General features: G+C 40.6%; 3 protein-coding genes across 3 annotated transcripts in view; 2 read left to right on the top strand and 1 right to left on the bottom strand.

Annotated features, from left to right (window-relative positions):
• Positions 1 to 1,166: 1,166 nt before the first annotated feature.
• LOC121389211 lies at positions 1,167 to 2,645 on the top strand. Its single transcript, XM_041520814.1, has 2 exons — positions 1,167 to 1,618; positions 1,841 to 2,645. The coding sequence occupies exons 1-2, from the start codon at positions 1,167 to 1,169 to the stop codon at positions 2,643 to 2,645; spliced, it is 1,257 nt and encodes a 418-aa protein (XP_041376748.1).
• Positions 2,646 to 2,851: 206 nt separating this feature from the next.
• On the top strand, positions 2,852 to 3,196 carry LOC121389212 (secreted RxLR effector protein 78-like). Its single transcript, XM_041520815.1, has one exon. The coding sequence runs from the start codon at positions 2,852 to 2,854 to the stop codon at positions 3,194 to 3,196; it is 345 nt and encodes a 114-aa protein (XP_041376749.1).
• Positions 3,197 to 8,865: 5,669 nt separating this feature from the next.
• The window catches only part of LOC121389213 (zinc finger protein 423-like), a 62,117-nt gene continuing 44,650 nt past the window's right edge, over positions 8,866 to 26,332 (bottom strand). The window contains 5 exon segments of the mRNA XM_041520816.1: positions 8,866 to 11,633; positions 13,143 to 13,270; positions 16,740 to 16,865; positions 19,605 to 20,219; positions 20,222 to 22,989. Of these exon segments, the coding sequence (XP_041376750.1) occupies positions 11,400 to 11,633; positions 13,143 to 13,270; positions 16,740 to 16,865; positions 19,605 to 20,219; positions 20,222 to 22,989 (3,871 nt within the window). The 3' untranslated portion in view covers positions 8,866 to 11,399.

The raw sequence follows: 26,332 nt of genomic DNA on the forward strand, positions 1-26,332 counted from the left end.
TATTTTCTGGTTTAGAATATCAGTGCCTATATATTCATTGAGTTTCTGGTTGTCTTAATATTTGTAAGAAGCCCAAACTGGATTTTGTCTTTAAATAATTTCGTACGTACGAAAAAAAAACATATGTAGGAAATAAAATGAAATTTAACCTAGTACAAATATTAGAACGATCTTAAACACGTTTAATATACAGCCACTAATATTTTATGCAGAAAAATGTATTTGATATGTAATTACAGTCGTTAAAATTTCTGTTAATCAATAACATCTTATAATGTGTAGCAAACTCAGGAATGTCCCTTTAAATAAGAGCTGTTACAGTGACTAACAGTAACATGGTTATTTGTACACTTTAAACGACTAAAATTACATACTGAATATATTTTCTTGTTTAGAATATCAGTGTCTATATATTCAACGTAATTCTGGTTGTTCTGATATTTTTAAGTAGCCAAAACTGGATTTGGTCTCCCACATAATACGTATATATGAACAAATATATATTAGAAAATAAAATGAAGTTTGTTACCGGTTTCGGTAGTGTAGTGGTTAAATCATCGGACACATGACTGGTAGGTACTGGGTTCACTTCCTGGTACCGGCTCCCATCCACAGCGAGTTTAACGACTCAATGGGTAGGTGTAAGGCGTTTGTTTTTTTACACCAGTTGTGGAGCACTGGCTGGAAAGAGAAATAGCCCAATGTGTCCACCGACGGGATTCGATCGTAAGACTGTACATAAGGTGAGCATTTCATCACTGCACTATGTCCCGCATTAATTCCTACTAGAAAACTTCACTTACTTTCAAATAGGCATTTACTAATGTCAGCAACCGAGAGGTGGTGTGTGCTGTTAACTCTCCTTTTAAATGAGCAGATGTGTGGGAAACATACTAGCTCTTGAGGTCTTTACCTTGTCGTGGTGAGTTAGCGTATGTGTCTCAGGGACCCTAAGAGCTATGCCGGCGGGAGTCTAGTACTCCTGGTAGGGTCACCCAAGCCGGATTGGTCGTAGGGTAGAGGCCAGACAAAAATTGACCTCCAGGTTTGGGGTTGGGCAATGGGTTAACAACCCATTCCCGTAAAATACCAATATTGTTACAGAACCTGAAATCAGAGATCAAAACCGTGGCCTAAGGAATGAAGCAGACCAGGAAACTGGATCAATGACAGAGGGCAGTGAAACCCAGCTGGGAGCTGTCATCCCGACGGTGAATTTCCTTAAGCCAAAAACTAAGATGAAAATCGGACGTTGGAATGTAACGACTATGTACCAGACTGGAAAACTGGCTCAAGTCATCAAAGAAATGAACAATTACATCGATATCCTAGGAATCAGTGAAACGAGGTGGACAGGAGCAGGCAAAATGCAGCTTGCAAATGGACAAACACTGCTCTACTCAGTACGACAGGACAATCACCACTCAGAAGGCATCGGTATCATCATAAGAAAGAAACTAAGAAAATCATTGATGGAATGGAATCCAGTTGGATCAAGATATTTCACCATTGTATCGTGCTATGCTCCAACTGAGGATGCTGAGGAAGAAGATAAAGACATCTTCTATGACCAGTTGCAGCAGATCCTTCAAAATGTCCAGCACATGATATGTTGCTTGTAATTGGGGACTTTAATGCAAAAGTTGGAAATGAAAACACTGGAAAAGAACAGATCATGGGGGAAAATGGTTGCGGAATTACGAATGAAAACGGGAAGCGGTTCTGTGAACTGTGTGAGGAAAATAATTTAGTTGTGGGTGGCACCCTGTTCCAACAAGCTGACAAGGACATGACCAGACAGCTCCACTAGCAACCAGATTGACCACATCTTGATAAACAGAAAGTGGAGAAGTTCTTTACAAGACGTAAAGGCAAGACGAGGTGCAGATGTTGCTAGTGACCATACCCTAGTGATTGGACTCCTATCACTTAAACTGCGCAAGACAAAGAAGGAACAGGAAAGAGGCTTACAGTTCGATTCCACAAAACTGAAAGATACCGAAGTAAGAAAATCCTTCCAAGTCGAACTCAGAAACCGTTTCAAAGCCTTAGAAGCGGGAGATGAAATAAACATTGAAACCTTCAACAAAATTATTGTGCAAACAGGAGAGAAGATCCTTGGATACAAAAAGAAGAAAAAAGAAGAGTGGATCCCAAAAGAGACTTGGGAAAAGATTGCTGAAAGAAAAGAAACAAAAAGGAAAATGAATGCTTCCAGCTCACAGAGGCTTAAAGATCGTTTCAAAAACAAATACTCGGAGCTGGACAAGGAAGTTAAGAAGACGGCAAAATATGACAAGAAAGTCTACATAGAGGGTTTGGCAGATCAAGCAGAGCAAGCTGCACAAAGACAGGATTCGAAAACTCTATACAGAATCACAAAAACTCTGATGGGAAGAAACCATCATAATGACCTACCCGTCAAGGATATGAATGGAAACATCATAACAAACGAGACCGAAAAGTTCGCCAGATGGAAAGATCACTTCCAAAGCATACTGAACAGAGCAAAACCAAACACCCTAGCAGAAATTCCAGAAACAGACCAAGACCTTGACATGAATGTTGATCCACCAACACTCACAGAAGTGAAAAATGCCCTTAGAGCTATGGAGAATGGAAAGCACCAGGTGCAGATGGGGTAACTGCAGAAATGCTAAGAGCAGAAGAAAATGAAACACCAAAAATCTTGACTGAGATCTTCAAGTAGATTTAGGAGACAAAAGATATACCAGCAAATAGGAACACCGGCATACTAGTCAACTTGCCAAAGAAAGGAGATCTTACCAACTGTAACACGGTCTTCAACAAAATCATACATAGCCGCCTAACCACAGCATTAGAAAATGATATGCGTCAAGAACAAGTTGGATTTCGGAAAGGAATGTCTTGCAGAGATCACATCTTCACCTTGACACAGATCCTGGAACAGAGCAAGGAGTGGAACTCAACAGTATATGTCAACTTCATCGACTTTGAAAAAGCCTTTGACAGTATTCACAGGGAATCGCTCTGGCGGATAGTCAGACACTATGGCATACCCTCCAAACTTGTTAACATCATCCGGCTATCATATACAGATTTCTGTTCTCAAGTTATAAATGGCAACCTTCTTAGTGACCCTTTCAGTATAAACACTGGGGTAAAACAAGGGTGTATTCTTTCACCATTCTTGTTCATAATTGGGATAGACTGAATCATGAAGAATGTGGAACAATCAGGAAGAAGAGGGATCCAGTGGACTTTCGCAAGCATGCTTGAAGACCAGGATTTCGCAGACGACATCCATTTACTTTCTCACCGTCATATAGACATACAGGCCAAGACACGAGACCTAGCAACCACTGCAGAGAAGATTGGACTTAAGATTCCTAAGACTGAACTCATGAGAATGAACACCAAGTCCAACGAATCCAACATCCTCCATGGTGACAAAGTTGCAGAAGTTGATGACTTCACCTACCTTGGCTCTAAGATGACAGCCGATGGAAACAGTGAATCATAAATCCACTCAAAAATATCCAAGGCAAGCCAGACCTTTGCATCACTCCGAAACATCTGAAAAGCAAGCAAGATTAGTTTGAAGACAAAGATACACCTTTTTAAAAGCACGGTCTTAAGCACTCTACTGTATGGAGCAGAATCCTGGAAAATGACCAAGACCATCGGTCAAAAGTTGGAGGTCTTTCAAAATCGGTGCCTTCACAGGATTCTGAATATCTTCTGGCCCAACATCATAACCAATGAAAAACTCCATAAACAAACCTCCAGTCATTGTTATCGGAGATCAAGCGCCGAAGATGGCGCTGGATTGGCCATGTTGTCATCCCTACCATGAGTGGCACTCCGATGGATCCCTCCTGGAAAAAGGAAACGAGGAAGACCGAAAGAAACATGGAGGACAACAGAGAAGGAAATCCGGGCTGCTGGAGAAGCTGGCAAAAGACTGGCAGCAGTGGCGATCTCTGGCCTTAGCACGAAGGGGATTAAGTAAGTAAGTGGGAAACATATTCTGGCCACCTCACTTTCAGTGTTGGGTAGGCCAGTACTCCCCTTGCCTTACACGCCCCATGCCCCACATGGCACACATGTGTGCAGGGATTTATGCTGGGATAGTCTAGACTGACGAGCAAAGTTTTTATTTTATTTTTATTTTTTATGGAGCAAAGTTTATGGAGTGGTGGTGTCGAATCATACTCCTTGGAAAATATATTGAAAAAAAGGAGCAAATTTGCTCGAGTAGTGTGTATATGTGCACGTGTGTGTGTGCATGTGTGTGTGGTGTGTGTGTGTGGTGTGTGCGTGTGTGGTGTGTGCGTGTGTGGTGTGTGCATGGATGTGTGTGTGTGTGTGTGTGTGTGTTTGTTTTGACCAAAAAAAACCCCTCCCCCATACATACACCTGCTTGTCTCTGTTTCTTAAAACACAAAACAATATTAATGAGTCAAAAATCTTTTTTATTTAAAAGTTAATATTTTGTACCTCATTATTTAACATACACAATATTCATAAAGTTCCAACAGAAGGAGATGTACTAAACAACAATGTGCAACAAAAATATACCTCTGTGAAAAATTACATAAGCAGATCAAAATGTACAACTGGTTCTATTCATAAATATGAACATTTCACAAAACAGACATGTTATTTTGAAACAGTAGATGGACACAGACTTGGACAAGAAGCAAAGGAGAGGACAGAAACTACAGAGGTGGATCCAAGGGTGGGGGTAATCAGTGGTGGATCCAGAAAATCCATTTAGGGGGGCCCTAATGACATGAGGCCGAATGCCAAGGGAACTTTGGGGGAGGTTTGAAGGGGGATACAAATTAATATATAATAAAATTATAACTGTCGCAAAATTTAGGGGAGCCCTGGCCCCTGGCACCCTCTAGATCCGCCTCTGGTAATCAGAGACCCCCCCCCCCCCCCCCGCAAAAAAATTATAATTCAAGTGCCTCTTTTTTCCTGGGTATTTTTTAATATTTTCATTGGGTAAATTACCTTTTTCATGAGGTGGTCCATATACTTTTTCCTTAGTCCCCCATTATTTCCTGAATCCTCCCCATGGTTATTATTGATCAAAAGGGATATTTTATATACAGTACTACTAAACATTGCATGTTCCCTACCAGACCCAACAAATGTTAGTATCTCCTAAGTTAAAAAGGCCATAACTCTGTAAAAAATAGGCCGATTCTCATAAAAATGAAACTACTTGATATGTAACTCTATATGATAAAGCTGTATCTTGAGGCACAGTGAAATAGGTCCAGAAAACTATATGTGCCACATTTGGACAGACAGACAGACAGACAGACAAATAGATTGAGACAAAACCTATAGTCCCCTCCAGTTGGACAGGCAGGGAACGTAACATTCAATGACAGCAGTTTATTAAAAACATGTCACAATCTATCAAATGTTTAACATCCAACATAATAAAATAAATTACCCGGTAATATGCTCTAGAGGTGTTGTTAAACAATACAGAATTTAACTTTGGTTCCAGGCTAGGGTGAGTACCGGTACACAATTCAACAAAAAGTTAGTATCCTTGTTAGGAAATGATCAAATCATCATCTGACTGCCATTTGACATCTACGTTTGTGACCAAAAACTGCCTCGTACAAACTGTAAATTTTCACCTTAATTTACAATAACAGTAAGCTGTGTCACATCGTGGAACAGGCTGGTGATCGTAGAAAAAATAAATAATTAAGGTCGCAATTGTAGGTATTTACGGCGACAGTAGTGCCAAGATCGCTTCGTGGAAAGGGGCCCAGGGACCCGTTCCACAAAGCAGTCTTAGCCCTAAGATCACCTTAAGTGCATAGCTATCTTATGCACTAAGGTGATAGTTGTGCTAAGATCCCTTCGTGGAACAGGGCCCAGGACAGAATGTTCAAACTGTATGCAGTTTTCGTCAGGAAAGGCAAGAGATCACTCCTGCATCACTGGTAAAAAAATTTCAGTAGAGTGACAAATTGATCGCCTTGCAATAAATGTTGTAATAATACCTTTTACTTCAAACTCCATGTGATTGATCGCCTAGCTCCATATCAGGAGAGTGGTCTTCAACTAGCCTTCATTAACCTCACTCGTGGCTAAGACTGTTATAGACCGGCCTCGGTGGTGTCATGGTTAATTCATCAGACCTTATGTCTGGTAGGTACTGGGTTCGCAGCCCGGTACCGGCTCCCACTCAGAGTGACTTTTAACGACTCAATGGGTAGGTGTAAGACCACTACACCCTCTTCTCTCTCACTAACCACTAACAACTAACTCACTGTCCTGGACAGACAGCCCAGATAGCTGAAGTGTGTGCCCAGGATAGCGTGCTTGAACCTTACTATGGATATAAGCACGAAATTAAGTTGAAATGAAATGAAACGAAACTGTTATAAATGTAACAATTATGAATTAAAACAGAAAATACAATACTGACAGATGTAACAATATAAACTTGAGTGTAGTTTAAAACTTTATATGCACTGATCCCAGATATTAACGTACCAATCTAATTAAAATTAGCTCCACTATTACATGTGGATTTAACAGCAGCCCGTTGGAGCTCATGTCCAGTTGACCTTTCATTCGACCAATCAAAACCTTACTTGCAAAATCATGCCAGTGATTTGAAAAGAATTTGAAAACATTCGGGATTATGCCGAGGGTATACAGAATGATTCGGGTGAATTACGAAGTATGCCGGAAACTAATTGCAATATAAAATTTTATATAAAAGTTGTTTCAAGACAAAAAAAAACCGTGATGGTATAGCCATAAAATCTGTTTATACTGGTATACAATCCAGAGTGTATTACTGCACTTTTCTCCCTGTTTTTCAATGTTGAAATAGTTCGCCTATTGCATAAATAGTCTCGCCCGATATTTTTAGAATTTGTATGCTTCCGAATAACACTATAAAAGGCAAAGTGTAATTGGACGATATTTAAATTGTTATTTATAGATGAAATGTCACCTGGACATGGGAGTGCACACAATGCTGTTAGATCTACTGGTAGACCCAGTAAAGCTAATTTTAATCAGATTGTTAATGTATATGACATGTTTTTGCCTAGAAGCAACAAAATAGAAAAAAATATATATATATTAAAATGATAAAAATGAACACTTGTGAAAGAGACTGTCATGGGTTTTCTATTATTGTATAGTGCCTTTTACTGAACAAAATTACATATTAAATCAATTTTCTTGTTTTAAAATATCAATATACAGTCAAACCCCTCTACATGGACACCCACGGCACAAAGCAAAGTCTGTTTTTAAGGGGTATCTGGATTTAGAAAGGTTATTTTCTGTACTGATATTTAAAAAGCGGTCTTGAATTTCCACGACAGTTAAATAGGAGTCATCTCAGTACCATTCAACCAATGTTTTGTGAGGATGAAAGAGTACAGACTTGAAAAAAAGGTGTGAAAACAATGCCTGCAAAAACAACATACCCTAAGCAGATGTAGAATAAACTGCGAATTTAGGATTCTGTGCTGCTGGGAATCACAGATTTTGGGTTGGAAGTGTCAGGTTTTGAGATGGAATCCTCATATATATACTATATTACATAATGTTTATGAATCGTTTAAAAAAAAAAAAAAAAAAAAAAAAAAAAAAAATCACCCCCCCCCCAAAAAAAACCCCCCACCCACCCCCATATTCAGAGGGTCATATTTTCAAAATGTTTAGGTATTGAGACATTTAGACACCTTACAGAGCTTCATACTATATTTTCCTAGTTTATGTATGCAAAATGAAAGGGTCACCCGAGACCACAATGTCAAGGGTACCAGTTTCAGATTTCAGTGAAGATTAAATAGCTAATCCAAACTAGAATGTGTCAGGACATTATGAAGCACCCTATAGATCACAAAATCTAAACTCCTTTTGTACGTGACAGTATCACAACAGAACATTAGGCCATCTTAAACAAAACTTAGTTTACTGTAACCCAAACCATTCTTTTGGTATCAGATTTTTTAGGCATTTTAGTAATGATATTCTCACCATGAACTGTAAATAAACAGAGGATACTCCCTTCGTGTCTGGTGATATAATTTATCAGCACGAGTTGATAAAAGTATGAAATCCAAGCTTGCCAAGGATTTTTATACTTTTATCAACGAGTAGTGATAAATTATGATATCACAAGACACGAGGGGGGTATTCTTTTTATCATCAATTATCATTCTTTTCATTTGCGACAATTGTAAACAATGTCAGTATTAATGATGGTTGAATGTCACTATATTTGGCAGCGGTAGACTTGTTAACTAGCAGAATGACAGTGGCGTGATGTCACTAATGATAGGTTTAGCACTAAAACATACAGTGATGTAACAAAAGAATGTCTTGGGACAAGTTGGCGAGAATGATGTCCTTCATTGTCACAGAAGAAGAAGGAAATGTTTTATTTAATGGCGCACTCAACACATTTTATTTACGGTTATATGGCATCGGATCATTGTCACAGCTGCTGTCCAGGGTTTCTGCCAGAGGGTACAATGGGTATGGTGCCATACCCAAATTGTTTTGAAGATTAATTACTCTTATCATTACTATATGATTTTCTTAACCCTAACCCAAAACGTAACCCATACCCCATGTTGACTGTGGTTGCATTAAATTCCATAGCATCATATCCAAAATGTTCTTTTTGGCAGAAACACTGCTGTAGTCAATTATCAAATGAATAGAAAGAAAGAAAGAAATGTTTTATTTAACGACGCACTCAACATATTTTATTTACGGTTATATGGCGTCAGACATATGGTTAAGGACCACACAGATTTTGAGAGGAAACCCGCTGTCGCCACTACATGGGCTACTCTTTCCGATTAGCAGCAAGGGATCTTTTATTTGCGCTTCCCACAGGCAGGATAGCACAAACCATGGCCTTTGTTGAACCAGTTTCAAAATGAATAGATGAAGAAAGACATTTTTTAAACATTTGTGACTGTTTCTTTGTATAGTATTAACCCCTTCACCTCAGCAAAAACAGGAATAGGAAAATATAAAGAAAGTCTGGCTTTTTAAAAAAGAAAGAAAAGAGAGGTCAGTTAACAGGATTACAGCAAAACAAATTTCATTTAAAGATTGGCCTGGTTATTATCACAATGTAGACAACTATTTACACCCAATAGTCAGACAATGCAGTCCTTCAAACAGTGTCCTGGTATTTCATCTGATACATGATTCTGTACATCCTTATCACTGGTACTGTCCTCGAGACATGATTCTGTACACCCGTGTCACTGGTACTGTCCTCGAGACATGATTCTGTACACCCTTGTCACTGGTACTGTCCTCGAGACATGATTCTGTACACCCTTGTCACTGGTACTGTCGGACAATGCAGTCCTTCAATCAGTGTCCTGGTATTTCATCTGATACATGATTCTGTACACCCTTGTCACTGGTACTGTCGGACAATACAGTCCTTCAATCAGTGTCCTGGTATTTCATCTGATACATGATTCTGTACACCCTTGTTATTGGTACTGTCGGACAATGCAGTCCTTCAATCAGTGTCCTGGTATTTCATCTGATACATGATTCTGTACACCCTTGTCATTGGTACTGTCGGACAATACAGTCCTTCAATCAGTGTCCTGGTATTTCATCTGATACATGATTCTGTACACCCTTGTCACTGGTACTGTCGGACAATACAGTCCTTCAATCAGTGTCCTGGTATTTCATCTGATACATGATTCTGTACACTCTTGTCACTGGTACTGTCGGACAATACAGTCCTTCAATCAGTGTCCTGGTATTTCATCTGATACATGATTCTGTACACTCTTGTCATTGGTACTGTCGGACAATACAGTCCTTCAATCAGTGTCCTGGTATTTCATCTGATACATGATTCTGTACACCCTTGTCACTGGTACTGTCGGACAATACAGTCCTTCAATCAGTGTCCTGGTATTTCATCTGATACATGATTCTGTACACCCTTGTCATTGGTACTGTCGGACAATACAGTCCTTCAATCAGTGTCCTGGTATTTGATCTGATACATGATTCTGTACACCCTTGTCACTGGTACTGTCGGACAATGCAGTCCTTCAATCAGTGTCCTGGTATTTGATCTGATACATGATTCTGTACACTCTTGTCACTGGTACTGTCGTGCAATACAGTCCTTCAATCAGTGTCCTGGTATTTCATCTGATACATGATTCTGTACACCCTTGTCACTGGTATTGTCGGACAATGCAGTCCTTCAATCAGTGTCCTGGTATTTCATCTGATACATGATTCTGTACACCCTTGTCATTGGTACTGTCGGACAATACAGTCCTTCAATCAGTGTCCTGGTATTTCATCTGATACATGATTCTGTACACCCTTGTCATTGGTACTGTCGGACAATGCAGTCCTTCAATCAGTGTCCTGGTATTTCATCTGATACATGATTCTGTACACCCTTGTCATTGGTACTGTCGGACAATACAGTCCTTAAATCAGTGTCCTGGTATTTCATCTGATACATGATTCTGTACACCCTTATCACTGGTACTGTCAGACAATACAGTCCTTCAATCAGTGTCCTGGTATTTCATCCGATACATGATTCTGTAGACCCTTGTCACTGGTACTGTCAGACAATGCAGTCCTTCAATCAGTGTCCTGGTATTTCATCCGATACATGATTCTGTAGACCCTTGTCACTGGTACTGTCGGACAATGCAGTCCTTCAATCAGTGTCCTGGTATTTCATCTGATACATGATTCTGTACACCCTTGTCACTGGTACTGTCGGACAATACAGTCCTTCAATCAGTGTCCTGGTATTTCATCTGATACATGATTCTGTACACCCTTGTCACTGGTACTGTCGGACAATACAGTCCTACAATCAGTGTCCTGGTATTTCATCTGATACATGATTCTGTACACCCTTGTCACTGGTACTGTCGGACAATACAGTCCTTCAATCAGTGTCCTGGTATTTCATCTGATACATGATTCTGTACACCCTTGTTACTGGTACTGTCAGACAATACAGTCCTGCAATCAATGCACTGTATTTCATCTGTGACATGATTCTGTACACCCTTGTCACTGGTACTGTCCTCGAGACATGATTCTGTACACTCTTGTCACTGGTACTGTCGTGCAATACAGTCCTTCAATCAGTGTCCTGGTATTTCATCTGATACATGATTCTGTACACCCTTGTCATTGGTACTGTCGGACAATACAGTCCTTCAATCAGTGTCCTGGTATTTCATCTGATACATGATTCTGTACACCCTTGTTATTGGTACTGTCGGACAATGCAGTCCTTCAATCAGTGTCCTGGTATTTCATCTGATACATGATTCTGTACACCCGTATCACTGGTACTGTCGGACAATACAGTCCTTCAATCAGTGTCCTGGTATTTCATCTGATATATGATTCTGTACACCCTTATCACTGGTACTGTCCTCCAATTCATTGGTACTGCCATCTGTGGTGTTCATGCTGCCATCTTTGTTCTCCTTTGATTCAAGCTCAGACAACTCTGACAGACCATTCTGACTGGCTTCCTCACTGGTGCTGGTGGAGTCACTGTTATTGTCCAAATCTTGCAAGGCTAGGTCAATCTTGTTGCCAACATCCTGTAACAAGACATTCACATTATTATAAAATACACAAGCAATAACCCAGGGCTTCTAGACATTTTATAAAATCCACTAGCCATGGGATCAGTGATTTAAAAAATTGACTAGCCATGATAAAAAATTGACTAGCCCTACTTTACTTTAAGTTAATACAATTTTACTAAATAATAGTAATAACTGGATGTCACCTAAAAAGGGAGATAGAGCTTAAAAATACTAACATTGGGGGTAGGGTGAGAGCAGGATATTCATATTTACAAAACAGACTTAACTGCAACATTTGACTTCTTTTTTTTCACTAGCCGTCGGGCATGGTAATGGTAGTTATTTACTAGCCCGACATTGAATATCACTAGCCATGGGAGTGGGGCTACCATAATCTAGAAGCCCTGTCTGGCATGACAATAATAGTTATTTACTAGCCCGACATTGAATATCACTAGCCATGGGAGTGGGCTACCATAATCTAGAAGCCCTGAATAACCATACGGATGTACCAGTATGTTATCAGTTTTATATATCTCACTAAGTTATGCGCAACAGGTGTTTTGTCTGTTCTGCGTTCAGGAAAGTCTTTTCACTGCAATAACGTTCACAAGCAATAACTATATGGATGTACCAGTATTTTATCAGTTTTATATATCTCACTAAGTTATGCGCAACAGGTGTTTTGTCTGTTCTGCGTTCAGGAAAGTCTTTTCACTGCAATAATGTTCACAAGCAATAACCATACGGATGTACCAGTATGTTATCAGTTTTACAGATTTCACTAAGTTAGGTGCAACCAGTGTTTTGTCTGTTCTGAGCTCTGGGAGGTCTTTCCACTATGATAATGTTATTAACAGCTGCTGAAGAATTGTGGATATTCAGAAATGCATTTTAAGTTATTTTAATCTCAACTTAACAGTTCAGTGGTTTTGAGGTGAAATGTTTTGATGTCAACATTTTGTACTTAATTAGGACATACATATTTTGAACACAAAGTTTTTTCGCCTCGACTTTAGTGCAATCTAAACCCTGATATTACATTAATTTCTAAAAAAAACCCACAAAACCCCCCAGCAGCAAACAACAACACTCCCCCAAAAAACCCCTCAAAACAACCCCCCCCCCCCCCAAAAGTCCATAATGAACACAAAATAAATATCTCTATATTTGTCATCAAGATCAACTGTACAACACTTTCATTATCACTGTGGCATCTCTGTAGTAAAATGTTAGAATGACAAAAAAGCCCAATTTATGATGCTCTTGACTGTTCGTGATTTATCTATGATTGAAAAGTTTAACAGAGCAAAATATCTGCTGATGTTCCCCAACCCCCAAATAGCCTTAGTTCTTCAACATTGATCATTGAAATTAATAACTCTGCCCAAATTTCTCACCAAGAAGTCTGCTGTCATTAACATTTTCTGAATATGCAAAAATGGCATTTTCAAAAATAATTTAAATGAAAAGTGTTTAAATACTGAAATCCAAAGGCAAAAAAGGGGAGATAACTCTTACCCAATCAGAATGCAGTTTCATGTGTTCACGCACGTGACTCTTCCTGGTGAAGGATTTCTGGCAGATTGGACACACAAATGGTCTCACACCAGAGTGCGATTTCATGTGTGTTTTACGATTTTCTTTTCCTGAAAAGAAAAAAACCGCCAGCTTTAAAAAAAGATGAACATGCAAGTTTTCTCTCCTGTTATCAAGTCATATCATAGCATGATAATGTAGATCTTGAAATTAATGCGTCCCTAAATTAATGCGAGTGCTGGTGGGCAGACTAAAATGCGACATGAAATTAATGCGAATGGACTCCCTTTGATATATTAACTATCCTAACACCACATGTCTGTGTACTTTTTGATTAAATCCATATTGCAGGCTTCTTCAATGAGATCAACTCACTAACATGCTGTGTACACATCAGTTAACCTGTTTAGTCCCTACTGTTTTTGGTGAGATCAACTGAAAGTATATTTTTGTGGCAATGATTTACATAATGTGTATGGTTACCTAAATCTGGCTAAACATTAGCATACATGTACCATTACAACTGCATGCCAACACAGTTACAGGGAACTTTAACGGTAAAGACAAAGAAAAGATCAACCAAAATATTAGCGTGCTAAAACTCGTTCACGCGCGATGGATCATGTCAAAGACCCTACAATTATCACACGTGGCTGGCATCTTGCTGGACTATTGGACAATTAGTCTGTCTTGTCTACGATGAATTGTGCTCCACTTGTTTTATAAATGTATTAGAATTTTAATCTTTGTTTGTTTTAATAGCGTGTGACACATAATGTGATGGACAATTTGACAATTAGTCTGTCTTGCCTACACTGAATTGTTTTGTAAATATATTATTTTAATTATTATTTTTATTTTTTTTGGGAGGGGGGTATGTTTCAATAATGTGGGACACACATACAAAACATAGAAATAAATGCATAATATTATTAATGCAAATAACACAAACTTGCATTTTTCACATTAAAATTATGATCGCATTAATTTCAGGATCTACAGTATTCAAATTAAGAAAATGTCGGTGGACCCATTGGGCTATTTCTCATTCTAGTCAATGCTGTACAACTGGTGTAACAAAGGTCGTGGTATGTACTATCCTGTCTGTGGGATGGTGCATATAAAAGATCCTTGCTGCTAATTTTCTTCTCTCAATATCTGTGTGGTCTTTAACCATATGTCTGATGCCATATAACTGTAAATAAAATGTGTTGAGTGCGTCGTTAAATAAAACATTTCCTTACTTATTAATCAGAAATATAATACAATAGCAGAAAACTTAGGACAGTCTCTTTAAAAAACAAATAACCCAATGGAGGGTCAATCCTACAATCGTCTGATCTCAGGTGAGTGCTCTACCAGCTGAAATAAATCCCACACTGACTGTCTGTCGAATGAAAACAACTTCAGTTTGGTTGTAGCTCAGCTATGATTTGACGGGAGCAAAACTATTTCCATGAGGATGAAAATCTGCTTGCCTCATCATATACTGATATCGCCAATTTATTTTAATGGGTGTTCTCATTATCTAGTTAGGTGCTCCAACTTGACGCATGCGATCAAAGCATGTTGTGAGCAGAGCCGGTTTATCCTAGTAGCACATTTAGCATGTGCTATGGGCCCTGCACTTCAGGAGGTCCTGCAGTGATGTATACATTTATTTTCCCCATGTCATTTTTCCCCTCTCCCTGAGGGGGTTGCAAAATATATATATCCTGGAAAGGAAGACCCACTGTTATTTGTGCTACAGGCCCCGCAGATCCTTAAACCGGCTCTGATTGTGAGAATACCTAAATCTGAACAACTTTAGTCTTATACATTCTGAGTTTTGTAGGGCTGACAAATCACATGCAGTCGGTGCAACTAATCGCATAATGAGAACACTGCTTTACTCAGAATTAGGGGGCGGGACATAGCCCAGTGGTAAAGTGCTCGCTTGATACGCGGTCGGTTTGGTATCGATCCCAGTCGGTGGGCCCACTGGGCTATTTCCTGCTCCAGCCAGTGCACTACGACTGGTACATCAAAGGCCATGGTATGTGCTATCCTGTCTATGGGATGGTGCATATAAAAGATCCCTTGCTGCTAATCGAAAAGAGTAGTCCATGAAGTGGCGATAGCGGGTTTCCTATCTCAATATCTGTGTGGTACTTAACCATATGTCTGACGCCATATAACAGTAAATAAAATGTGTTGAATGCGTCATTAAATAATTAAAAAAACATTTTGAAAAACCTATTTTTATTGAGAATTACTGTGAAGTTGACACCGAGAGCACTCGCTTTCCGTCATAATTTGAGGAGGGCAGTTCATTGCTTAACCAATGTTTTTCAAATCATATCGGTTTAGGATCGATCCCCATCGGTGGGCCCATTGGGCTATTTTTTGCTCCAGCCAGTGCTCCACAACTGGTGTAACAAAGGCCGTGGTATGTACTATCCTGTCTGTGGGATGGTGCATATAAAAGATCCCTTGCTGCTAATCAAAAAGAGTAGACCATGAAGTGGAGACAGCGGGTTTCCTCTCTCAATATCTGTGTGGTCCTTAAGCATGTCTGACGCCATATAACAGTAAATAAAATGTGTTGAGTGCATCATTAAATAAAACATTTCCTTCCTTCCTCTCTCAATATCTGTGTGGTTCTTAACAAAATGTCTGACGCCATATACCGTATTTGACCGGAAATAAGCCCATGTCTTGGAATAAGCCCCCCTCCGTTTTGATAGCATTTAAGAAATTAGGTCCTAATTCGTAAATAAGCCCACCCCCAACTTCGTCACCTTATAAATAACATGAAATTGCAAGTTTGCTCAAAGTTCATTTAAAAGGTCATACCTCCTGCAGATAATTAAACACAAATGTAACACAATATTTTACCACCAGTGAGATTTAGCAGTTTAACAATAACAGTGTGTAACATTGTTTTCAATTTCATGCCTGCAGTATTTCTCTGAAGTATCCAAGTATGAACTAAAAACCAATGTCTATTTTTACCACCACACTGGGTCCGCAGTTAATGCTAATTAAGCAAATACCTTATTCTGATTGGCTAAGAACAATGACCTTAGATTGACAATTCTTTGTAGTGTAAGCTGGCTTGTGTCAGAAACGTGTGTACACGCTATTGAGTTTGTTGTCAATTGCTGTTGTTTTAAGTCTTCTCAGCATTAAATTTTGGATGTAAATAAACAGCACTGGTAAGTAATTGTAACATAGAAGGTGTGTTTCTAATAATTAGATACTAGTAAAAAAACCACAATTTAATTAATAAACAATTATTATTTATTAATAACAAATGGAACACTAATTAATAGATGTGCTACTGAACGTTTTTTGTTTTGTTCCTAGTTCTTTTAAGTATTGTTATTTATTTTAATTATTATTATGAATTTTTTTTCTCAACTAAACTGGCCCCTTGTCTGGGAATAAGCCCACCCCATGCTAAGCTCACAATGACTTGTCTTGGCCCCCTGGGCTTATTTCCGGTCAAATACGGTAACAGTAAATAAAATGTATCGAGTGCGTCGTTAAATAAAACATTTCCTTAACTTCATTCAAATCGTAACCATATCAACTTACTGGAGAATCTTTTTTTGCAGACTGCACACTCGTAAGGTCTCTCTCCGCTGTGGGATCTCATGTGGATGGTGAGATTACGAGACAGGGCAAACGTCTTCTGACACAGCGGGCAGGGAAACTTCGCTCCTGAAACATCAAGCTAAATTAGAATCTACTAGTACTTGTTTACATTGCTCCTGAAACAACAAGCTAAATTAGAATCTGCTAGTACTTGTTTACTTTGCTCCTGAAACATCAAGCTAAATTAGAATCTACTAGTACTTGTTTACTTTGCTCCGGAAACATCAAGCTAAATTAGAATCTACTAGTACTTGTTTACTTCATTCCAGAAACATCAAGCTAAATTAGAATCTACTAGTACTTGTTTACTTCGCTCCTGAAACATCAAGCTAAATTAGAATCTACTAGTACTTGTTTACTTCGCTCATGAAACATCAAGCTAAATTAGAATCTACTAGTACTTGTTTAGTTCGCTCCTGAAACATCAAGCTAAATTAGAATCTACTAGTACTTGTTTACATCGCTCCAGAAACATCAAGCTAAATTAGAATCTACTAGTACTTGTTTACTTCGCTCCTGAAACATCAAGCTAAATTAGAATCTACTAGTACTTGTTTACTTCACTCCTGAAACATCAAGCTAAATTAGAATCTACTAGTACTTGTTTACATCGCTCCAGAAACATCAAGCTAAATTAGAATCTACTAGTACTTGTTTACTTCGCTCCTGAAACATCAAGCTAAATTAGAATCTACTAGTACTTGTTTACATCGCTCCAGAAACATCAAGCTAAATTAGAATCTACTAGTACTTGTTTACTTCGCTCCAGAAACATCAAGCTAAATTAGAATCTACTAGTACTTGTTTACTTCGCTCCAGAAACATCAAGCTAAATTAGAATCTACTACTACTTGTTATAGAGGAAAATATACCACAGGGATATCCTGGAAAGTCATGGAATTTTGATATAGGTCATGGAAATGAAAATTGGTTGAAGTTATTTTCCCCCATTTCCAATCAAATCAAAACAAATAAAAATAGTTTACTCATTCTAGGGTTGACCACCCAGTTTAGAATCAACAGGGCGTTACATGCATATAACATAAAACATAACACATATATATCAAAAATCAAATTATCAAGATACATGCAGGTACATGTGGTCATTACCGATGCAGACAGACTAGCCAAACTACTATTTTTTAGGATGGCGCAAAATTTAGGCCTACTACCCCTTCATCCCCAAAACATTTTTTTCCCCATTTAAAATAACACAAGAAGAAAACATTTTAATGGTATGTTGATGATCAGAGAAATATTCTTTAAAAAAAAGTCATGAACAAACCTTTAATATTACAAAAAAAACGTTTACTGTAATGTGTCATTGTGTCTTTCATAAATTGTAAACTGTAAATTATAATTCCTAAAAATTAATATGCACTTCCATAAAATTCATCCAAGAAATCAACCAAACCCCAACCATCCAATCCATGAATACTTACCATTTGTGACACCCAATAGCCGAAATGTATTTTTGTGCTGGGGTGTCGTTAAACAAACATTCAATCAAACATTCAATCAACCAATCCATGAAGAAAGAGTTATTTCCCCTTAACTGGAAAATGCTTACAAAATTCCTACTCGAGCAAAATCAAAATGAAAAACCTACCTACCCACCCACCAAATAAATATCTCCCACAATTCAGTTAAAACCACCCATCCACTAAAGACACCATGCAATTAGATTTATGCACATGTTAAAATGTCATTGTGTCTCATTTTTAAACCCTTTGATTTCTTTTCTGGACCAGCCTCGGTGGCGTCGTGGTTAGGCCATTGGTCTACAGGCTGGTAGGTACTGGGTTCGGATCCCAGTCAAGGCATGGGATTTTTAATCCAGATACCGACTGCAAACCCTGAGTGAGTGCTCCGCAAGGCTCAATGGGTAGGTGTAAACCACTTGCACCGACCAGTGATCCATAACTGGTTCAACAAAGGCCATGGTTTGTGCTGTCCTGCCTGTGGGAAGTGCAAATAAAAGATCCCTTGCTGCTAATCGGAAAGAGTAGTCCATGAAGTGGCGACAGTGGGTTTCCTCTCAAAATCTGTGTGGTCCTTAACCATATGTCTGATGCCATATAACCGTAAATAAAATGTGTTGAGTGCATCATTAAATAAAACATTTCTTTCTTTCTTTTCTGGAGTGTGAGTGTGCCCTATATCACAACCTTATATTTCAAAATACTGGATCGCAGGGTCTAAAAAGAATAAGGCATTCCCTGAATCGATTTTAACACACATACTATTTTGTTGATGGACCAAAGATTTTCTTCATTAATTAATATTAGTCTATGTATTCTAGGCCTTACATTATGACATATGTTGAAGACCTTTGTACATGGAATTACCATGGTCATTACTTTGTCTCTCTCAAATAGAAGGAAATCACAAAATACTCAACTGCCTCCAGACTAATATGTAAGGCCACTACATGCAACTAACTAACTGTATAAATGAACTAAAGGCAACTAACTGAATAAGCAAACAATAAACATATACAGTGAAACCTCTCAAAACCGGAATCCCCTAAAAACCGGACATTTTTAATGGCCCCCTTTTAAATATCTGTACAGAAGAGAACTTCTCTAAACCAATTGTTTTTTTTAAACTGGACTTTTTACTTGGTCCCGAGGGTGTCCGGTTTAAAGGAGTTTTACTGTACATAAAATAAATAAATAAACAAAAAACAAAGATAAATAAATAATTAAATGAATAATTAAATAAATAAATAATTAAATGAATAATTAAATAAACGAAAAAAAAAAAAAAAAAAAAAAAAAAACCCAACCAATCGATGACCCTCACCTGTCTTATGTATTCTCATATGACCTTGCAGGTTGCTCAGACAGGGGAAGTCTTTGTCACACTCACTGCAGTGGAAAGTCTTTTTGGTCGCCTCGCCGTCCAGCATGGAGTGGACACTGAAGAAGTGCTGCTGCATGGTGAGGACGTCCTTGAACACTGCCGAACACAGAGAACACTTGATCATCTCCACCTGCTCATGCTGCTTCTGATGGGTCTGGAATTGACCAGAACTGGAAAACGTCTCGTGACATTCGGTACACTCGAGTCTCGTTACCGTGTTCTTCGTCACAGAATTCTTCACCTTCTGCGACTTAGGAGAAGAGTTGTCTGCTCTTCCATTCCTGGGGAAAATGGAACTGTCGTATCGGTACACAGAGAGCGGAATGCTGTTGTTGGAGGATAATTTATGCGATGACATGTGATTCTCGAGCTCGGCACTGAAGAAGAACTTCTGGTTGCACTGAGAGCATGCGTACTTCCTCGCCTGGATTCCGTGTTCCAGCGCATGAGCCTGGATCTCGCCGGCGGAGTGGAACACATTGCAGCAGATGCTGCAGCGCATCTCGGAATGTTTGTACGTGTGCTCTATGAGGTGACACTGGAGCTTAGATGGGTGTCGAAGTTCCGCGAACACAGCGTGCACTCGTGGTTGGTTCCTTCCTGGATCATGTGTGTGGCCACGTGCACCTGGATCTCGTACTCTGTCCTGAAGAACTCCTGACATTTTATACACTGGAACGTCTGCTTCTTGTGCTCAGTCCTGTGCGACTCCAGACTCTCCTCGGTTGTGAACGACAGAGAACACTGGTCACATTTCAAAACGGAGGATTCACCATGGTAACAAGGCTTGCAGACGTAGTAAGTCCTCCCACTTGTGTTAAGCTTGGATATCAAGTTCTCCTTGGAATCGAAGCTCTTGAGACACACACAGCAAGTGTAGAAGTTTGGCTTGGACTGGAAGTGATGTTTCCCATGCATCTGCAGCTCAACCAGAGAGGCCAGAGTCTGCCTACAGATGATGCACTGTAGAAGGGAGCCCTGGTAACCATGGTCCTGAGAGTGGATGTAGAAGTGGTCCTCACTCTTCAGCGCCATCTTGCAGACGACACAACAGTTTCCCTGCTGAATTTTACAGTGTTGGAGCTTGTGCTCGGCAAGAATGCTTCCAGATGGGAACTCCTTGTCACAGATCTTACACTTGAGGTTCTCCGAGCTCAGATGTATCCTCATGTGCTTCTCATACTCCACCTTGTTCTTGAATGTGTGGCTGCAATAGATGCAAGACTCCTGGCGGTCTCCAGTCAGAGCTGAAAGGAGTGCAGAATTTCTTATCTGAAGGCTGCTGGTACTACTGGCATTGAATTCCTCCATAGCCACGGTGTCTGGAGACTTCTGCATTTTGAGTCCATGGTCCTGGCTTTTGTGAGCCTGCAGCAGAGCCTGGCTGGTGAACTTCTGATCACAGATGTTACAGATATGCATTGGGTCACCGCTCTTCCACACGGATGTGGACGCTAAAGCAGAACACAGTGTCGGAGACATCACTGGGCTGAATGAGTTCAGAGATTTACCAGTCGGAGATGGATAACCATCCACATCTTTCTCGTGCTTCACTTTAACACCCACTGGTGAGGCACTGAAGCTCTTGCTTTTACTCTGCAACAACACTGCAGCATCACCGCCACTAAGATTATCTCCTTTGTCAGCATGGACACTCTGCATGTGCTGGTCCAAAAGGAACTCGATATGAAAGGATTCGCTGCACATGGGACATTTAAATGGCTTGCTGTGGGTCGTGAGATGACACTGGAGATCCATCTCGCTGCAGAAGCTGTTCTGGCAGAAGAGGCATCGATACGGCTTGGCGATATGCAGGTGATTCACCCTGATATGGACCTGCCACTCGGTCTCTGACCGGAATATGTTGTCACACTGTGTACACTTGAACAGCTTGCACTCGTTGCTGTGCTTGATTGCGAAGTGGACCTGGATGTTCACCTTGGAGTCGAAGATCTCTTTGCAGAGTGAGCAGCGGTACAGATGGTGAGCATGGATGTCCATCAGATGCTTCTGCAGCTCGTCTGGCTTAGAGAACAGTTTCACGCAGCTCGTGCAGCCATACTCGGTCGTCATGGAGAGATAGTGCACAGAGGAGTGGCTCTCCAGCTGTTCCTCGGAAGGGAACTGCTGGCTGCATTGTTTGCAGCTGAATTTGGTCATTGCTGACTCCATGTGCAGCTTCAGATGAGCTTGGAAGTTGTTCAGGTCATGGAATGTGGCATTGCACTGGTCGCACGTGGCACTGTCCATCACTGCTTCCGGACTCATCATAATGGAACTGAGACGTCCATGCTTGGGAGAAGTCACAGGTCGTGAGTCCTTCTGACTCTTTGACCAAGACCTCTTGCCTTTGGATTTACTGATTTTGACTTTTTCTTCCACTGGTGTCGAGTGCACCAGAAGCATATGCTCTTCTAAAGAGGCTGGGTTTGGAAATGCTAGAGTACACTGCATGCAGTAGACCGAGTCTATGATGGGAGCTCCTCCGTCAGCAAATGTATGTGATGCCTTTTTGTGTTCTATCAGCATCTCAATGCTTGGGAACTGCTTGGTGCACATGCTGCATGGGTACTTGATATCCATACACGGCTGGTTCCTGTGGACAACATTCATGTGATCGTGCAGACTGTACAGGTTTGGGTATGGTGCGTTACAGTAGTTGCAGGTGTAAATCTCTGTAGGTTTCACGCCATGGACACTCTGCATGTGAATCTCTAACATCTCTATAGTACTGTAGTCATCACCCATGCAGTACGGACACACCAACAGCTCTCCCGTCGAGGTGTTTCCAGTAAGTACAGAATTACCTCCCCCTGAACCGGGTCTCGCTACGCTAACTGAAGTGTCTGCTCTTTCCACAGGAATCAAAGGCTCATCTCTTCCCACGTGTGTCTCCATGTGCTGGCACAGCAACTCTGTCTCGACAAAACTGTCGTAACAGATGGGACACTTGAGTTCTATATTACCATGCTGGTGGTGCTGGTGGTGGTGGTGGACCTCCTTAACATGGACATCGAGAGCCTCCTGCCCCAGGAAGCTGTCTCCGCAGGTGGTGCACTGGATGTTCTCCAGCTTCACCGCGACGCTGTGGATGAGGATGTGGTCCTGCAGCTCTCTTGTGGTGGAGAACGACTCCCGACACTGCACACACTCGTACTCCTTGTGGCTGCTAGTCTTCGTCGGGGCCGGCAACGATGGACACTGTTTGTGAGACAGCATATGCGACGCGAGCGATGAGGTCGTCATGTAACCACGGTTACAGATTGGACACTGGAACGGCTTGGCCCCATCGTGGGTCCGTAGGTGACTCTTCAGGTGGTCACTTCTGAAAAGAAAACCAAGAATCAGTCTAATGCAATTCATTCTTAAAAGTTTGTTTTGTTTAACGACACCACTAGAGCACATTGATTTAGTAATCATTGGCTATTTGGTAATTTTAACATATAGTCTCAGAGACGAAACCGGCTACATTTTTCCATTAGTAGCAAGGGATCTTTTATATACACCATCCCACAGACAGGATAGCACATACCACGGCCTTTGATATACCAGTCGTGGTGCACTGGCTGGAACGAGAAATAGTCATTCTTAAAGTGACATTCCCTAGTTTTGAAACACTACAGCCTAGTTTTCACAATTAGAGCAGTTTTTGAGAACTGAAATCAGACTTTACTTGGATTTGTTTTTGTTTAGATTATCCATTTTCGTACATACAAAGTATTTCTAGTCATCTTAGTGTTTCTAATACAGGGCTTCTAGATTATGGTAGCCCCACTCCCATGAATAGTGATATTCAATGTCGGGCTAGTAAATAAGTAATACTGCCATGCCCGACGGCTAGTGAAATATTTTGGTCAAATATTACAGTTAATTCTATTTTGTAAATATGAATACCTGCAACCCCCTCCACTACCACCCCCAGTGTTGGTGTTTTAAGCTATATATTTCTCTCTCTGTAGGTGACATATCCGGTTTTCACTATTATTTAGTAAAATTGTATTAACTTAAAGTAGGGCTAGTGAATTTTTAATCCTGGCTATTAAATTTTTAAAATCACTGATCCCATGGCTAATGGATTTTATAAAAATTCTAGAAGCCCTGCTAATACCAAAAAAATGCATTTTTCAGATTTTTTTCTTATCTCCGAGAAGTTACGGTTATCGCGACAAGCTCTAGTCTATTTGTTAAAAGTATTTGGCCATTTCATCATAACAGACTCTTGTTTCACTCTATTGTAAGTTTATCCAAATGTGATGCAAGTTTGTAGATTAACAAGTATTAATTGTCCATTTTCACATTTAAATCTGCCTTCACAAATATATTTTAAAAATTATCCTATAACTTAAACATAATATCTATTATAAACTAATTTGATATTTAGCATTTTTAACCCAGTTAAATTACACTTGTGCCAAACATGATAACGTCACATTACCAAAGGTGACCGTAGAACTGAGGGATGAGATGTAGCCCAGTGGCAAAGCGTTCGCTTGATGTGCGGTCAGTCTGGGATCGATCCCCGTCATTGGGCTATTTCAGCCAGTGCACTACGACTGGTACATCAAAGGCTGTTATATGTGCTATCCTGTCTATCGAATGGTGCATATAAAAGATCCCTTGCTGCTAATTGAAAAGAGTAGCAAGGGATCTTTTATATGCACCATCACATAGACAGGATAGCACATACCATGGCCTTTGCTATACCAGTTGTGGTACACTGGCTAGAACGAGAAATAGCCCAATGGGTCCACCGATGGGGATTGATCCCAACATTGTTTACTGAATGCAAAACACAAAGAAAAGTACAGTTTTAATAACCAATAGCATTGTCTCTATCAATAGGTAGGGGGTGAGACGTAGCCCAGTGGTAAAGTGCTCACTTGATGTACGGTCGATTTGGGATCGATCGCCGTCAGTGGGCCTATTTCTCGCTCCAGCCAGTGCACCATGACTGGTATATCAAAGGCCGTGGTATATACTACCCTGTCTGTGGGATGGTGCATATAAAAGATCCCTTGGTGCTAATCGAAAAGAGTAGCCCATGAAATGGTGACAGCGGGTTTCCTCTCTCAATATCTGTGTGGTCCTTAACCATATGTCTGACGCCATATAACCACAAATAAAATGTGTTGAGTGCGTCGTTAAATAAAACATTTCCTTCCTTCCTTCTATCAACAGATAATATCAGCTGTCTTGAGGCAAGTCTTGTTGCTCCTTTTAAACCATTATCAAACTGAACACTTCAGAAGAGTCTTGTTTCAAACCCTGCAGTGTGCCCAACAGTGTATTTTTGTATGACCTGAATAAACCAGGTTTTTTAATTATTATTATGTATTAAAAATAGCATATGTTGTAAATCGTAAAATATTACTGATCTTAAAATTTAGCCAAATCCAAATAAAAAAAATATTAATGATGTAAAACTTGAGTGAGATCATCATAACAGAAACTAAAAAAACCCATAAGCGTAAGCTGTTGAATCAGCTAAAATAATACTTTTGATGTTATACAGCTTACAGAATAATTTAGTAGAGCACTCAATGGAATGATAATGGACCCACTGATGGGCATCGATCTCAGACCGACTGCGCATCGATCCCTTACAGACTGCACATCGATCCCTTACAATCGATCCCTTACAATCGATCCCTTACAGACTGCGCATCGATCCCTTACAGTCTGCGCATCGATCCCTTACAGACTGCGCATCGATCCCTTACAGACTGTGCATCGATCCCTTACAGTCTGCACATCGATCTCGTACAGTCTGCGCATCGATCCCTTACAGTCTGCGCATCGATCCCAGACCGACTGCGCATCGATCCCTTACAGTCTGCGCATCGATCCCTTACAGACTGCGCATCGATCCCTTACAGTCTGCGCATCGATCCCTTACAGTCTGCGCATCGATCCCTTACAGTCTTCGCATCGATCCCTTACAGTCTTCGCATCGATCCCTTACAGACTGCGCATCGATCCCAGACCGACTGCGCATCGATCCCAGACCGACTGCGCATCGATCCCAGACCGACTGCGCATCGATCCCTTACAGACTGCGCATCGATCCCAGACCGACTGCGCATCGATCCCTTACAGACTGCGCATCGATCCCTTACAGTCTGCACATCGATCCCAGACCGACTGCGCATCGATCCCAGACCGACTGCGCATCGATCCCTTACAGACTGCACATCGATCCCTTACAGTCTGCACATCGATCCCAGACCGACTGCGCATCGATCCCTTACAGTCTGCACATCGATCCCAGACTGACTGCGCATCGATCCCAGACCGACTGCGCATCGATCCCTTACAGTCTGCGCATCGATCCCAGACCGACTGCGCATCGATCCCTTACAGTCTGCGCATCGATCCCTTACAGTCTGCGCATCGATCCCTTACAGACTGCGCATCGATCCCTTACAGTCTGCGCATCGATCCCAGACCGACTGCGCATCGATCCCTTACAGTCTGCGCATCGATCCCTTACAGACTGCGCATCGATCCCTTACAGTCTGCACATCGATCCCTTACAGTCTGCGCATCGATCCCAGACCGACTGCGCATCGATCCCAGACCGACTGCGCATCGATCCCAGACCGACTGCGCATCGATCCCAGACCGACTGCGCATCGATCCCTTACAGACTGCGCATCGATCCCAGACCG

This window comes from Gigantopelta aegis, chromosome 14 (assembly GCF_016097555.1).
Source record: "Gigantopelta aegis isolate Gae_Host chromosome 14, Gae_host_genome, whole genome shotgun sequence".
NCBI lineage: Eukaryota > Metazoa > Mollusca > Gastropoda > Neomphalida > Peltospiridae > Gigantopelta > Gigantopelta aegis.

What these genes read in the sequence shown, in the direction of transcription:
- LOC121389211 (XM_041520814.1), top strand. Translation starts at nt 1,167, where the DNA reads ATGACAGAGGGCAGTGAAACCCAGCTGGGAGCTGTCATCCCGACGGTG. An exon ending in CAGCACATGATATGTTGCTT is followed by an intron (nt 1,619 to 1,840) that starts GTAATTGGGGAC and finishes CTTGATAAACAG; the next exon opens with AAAGTGGAGAAGTTCTTTAC.
- LOC121389212 (XM_041520815.1), top strand. Translation starts at nt 2,852, where the DNA reads ATGCGTCAAGAACAAGTTGGATTTCGGAAAGGAATGTCTTGCAGAGAT.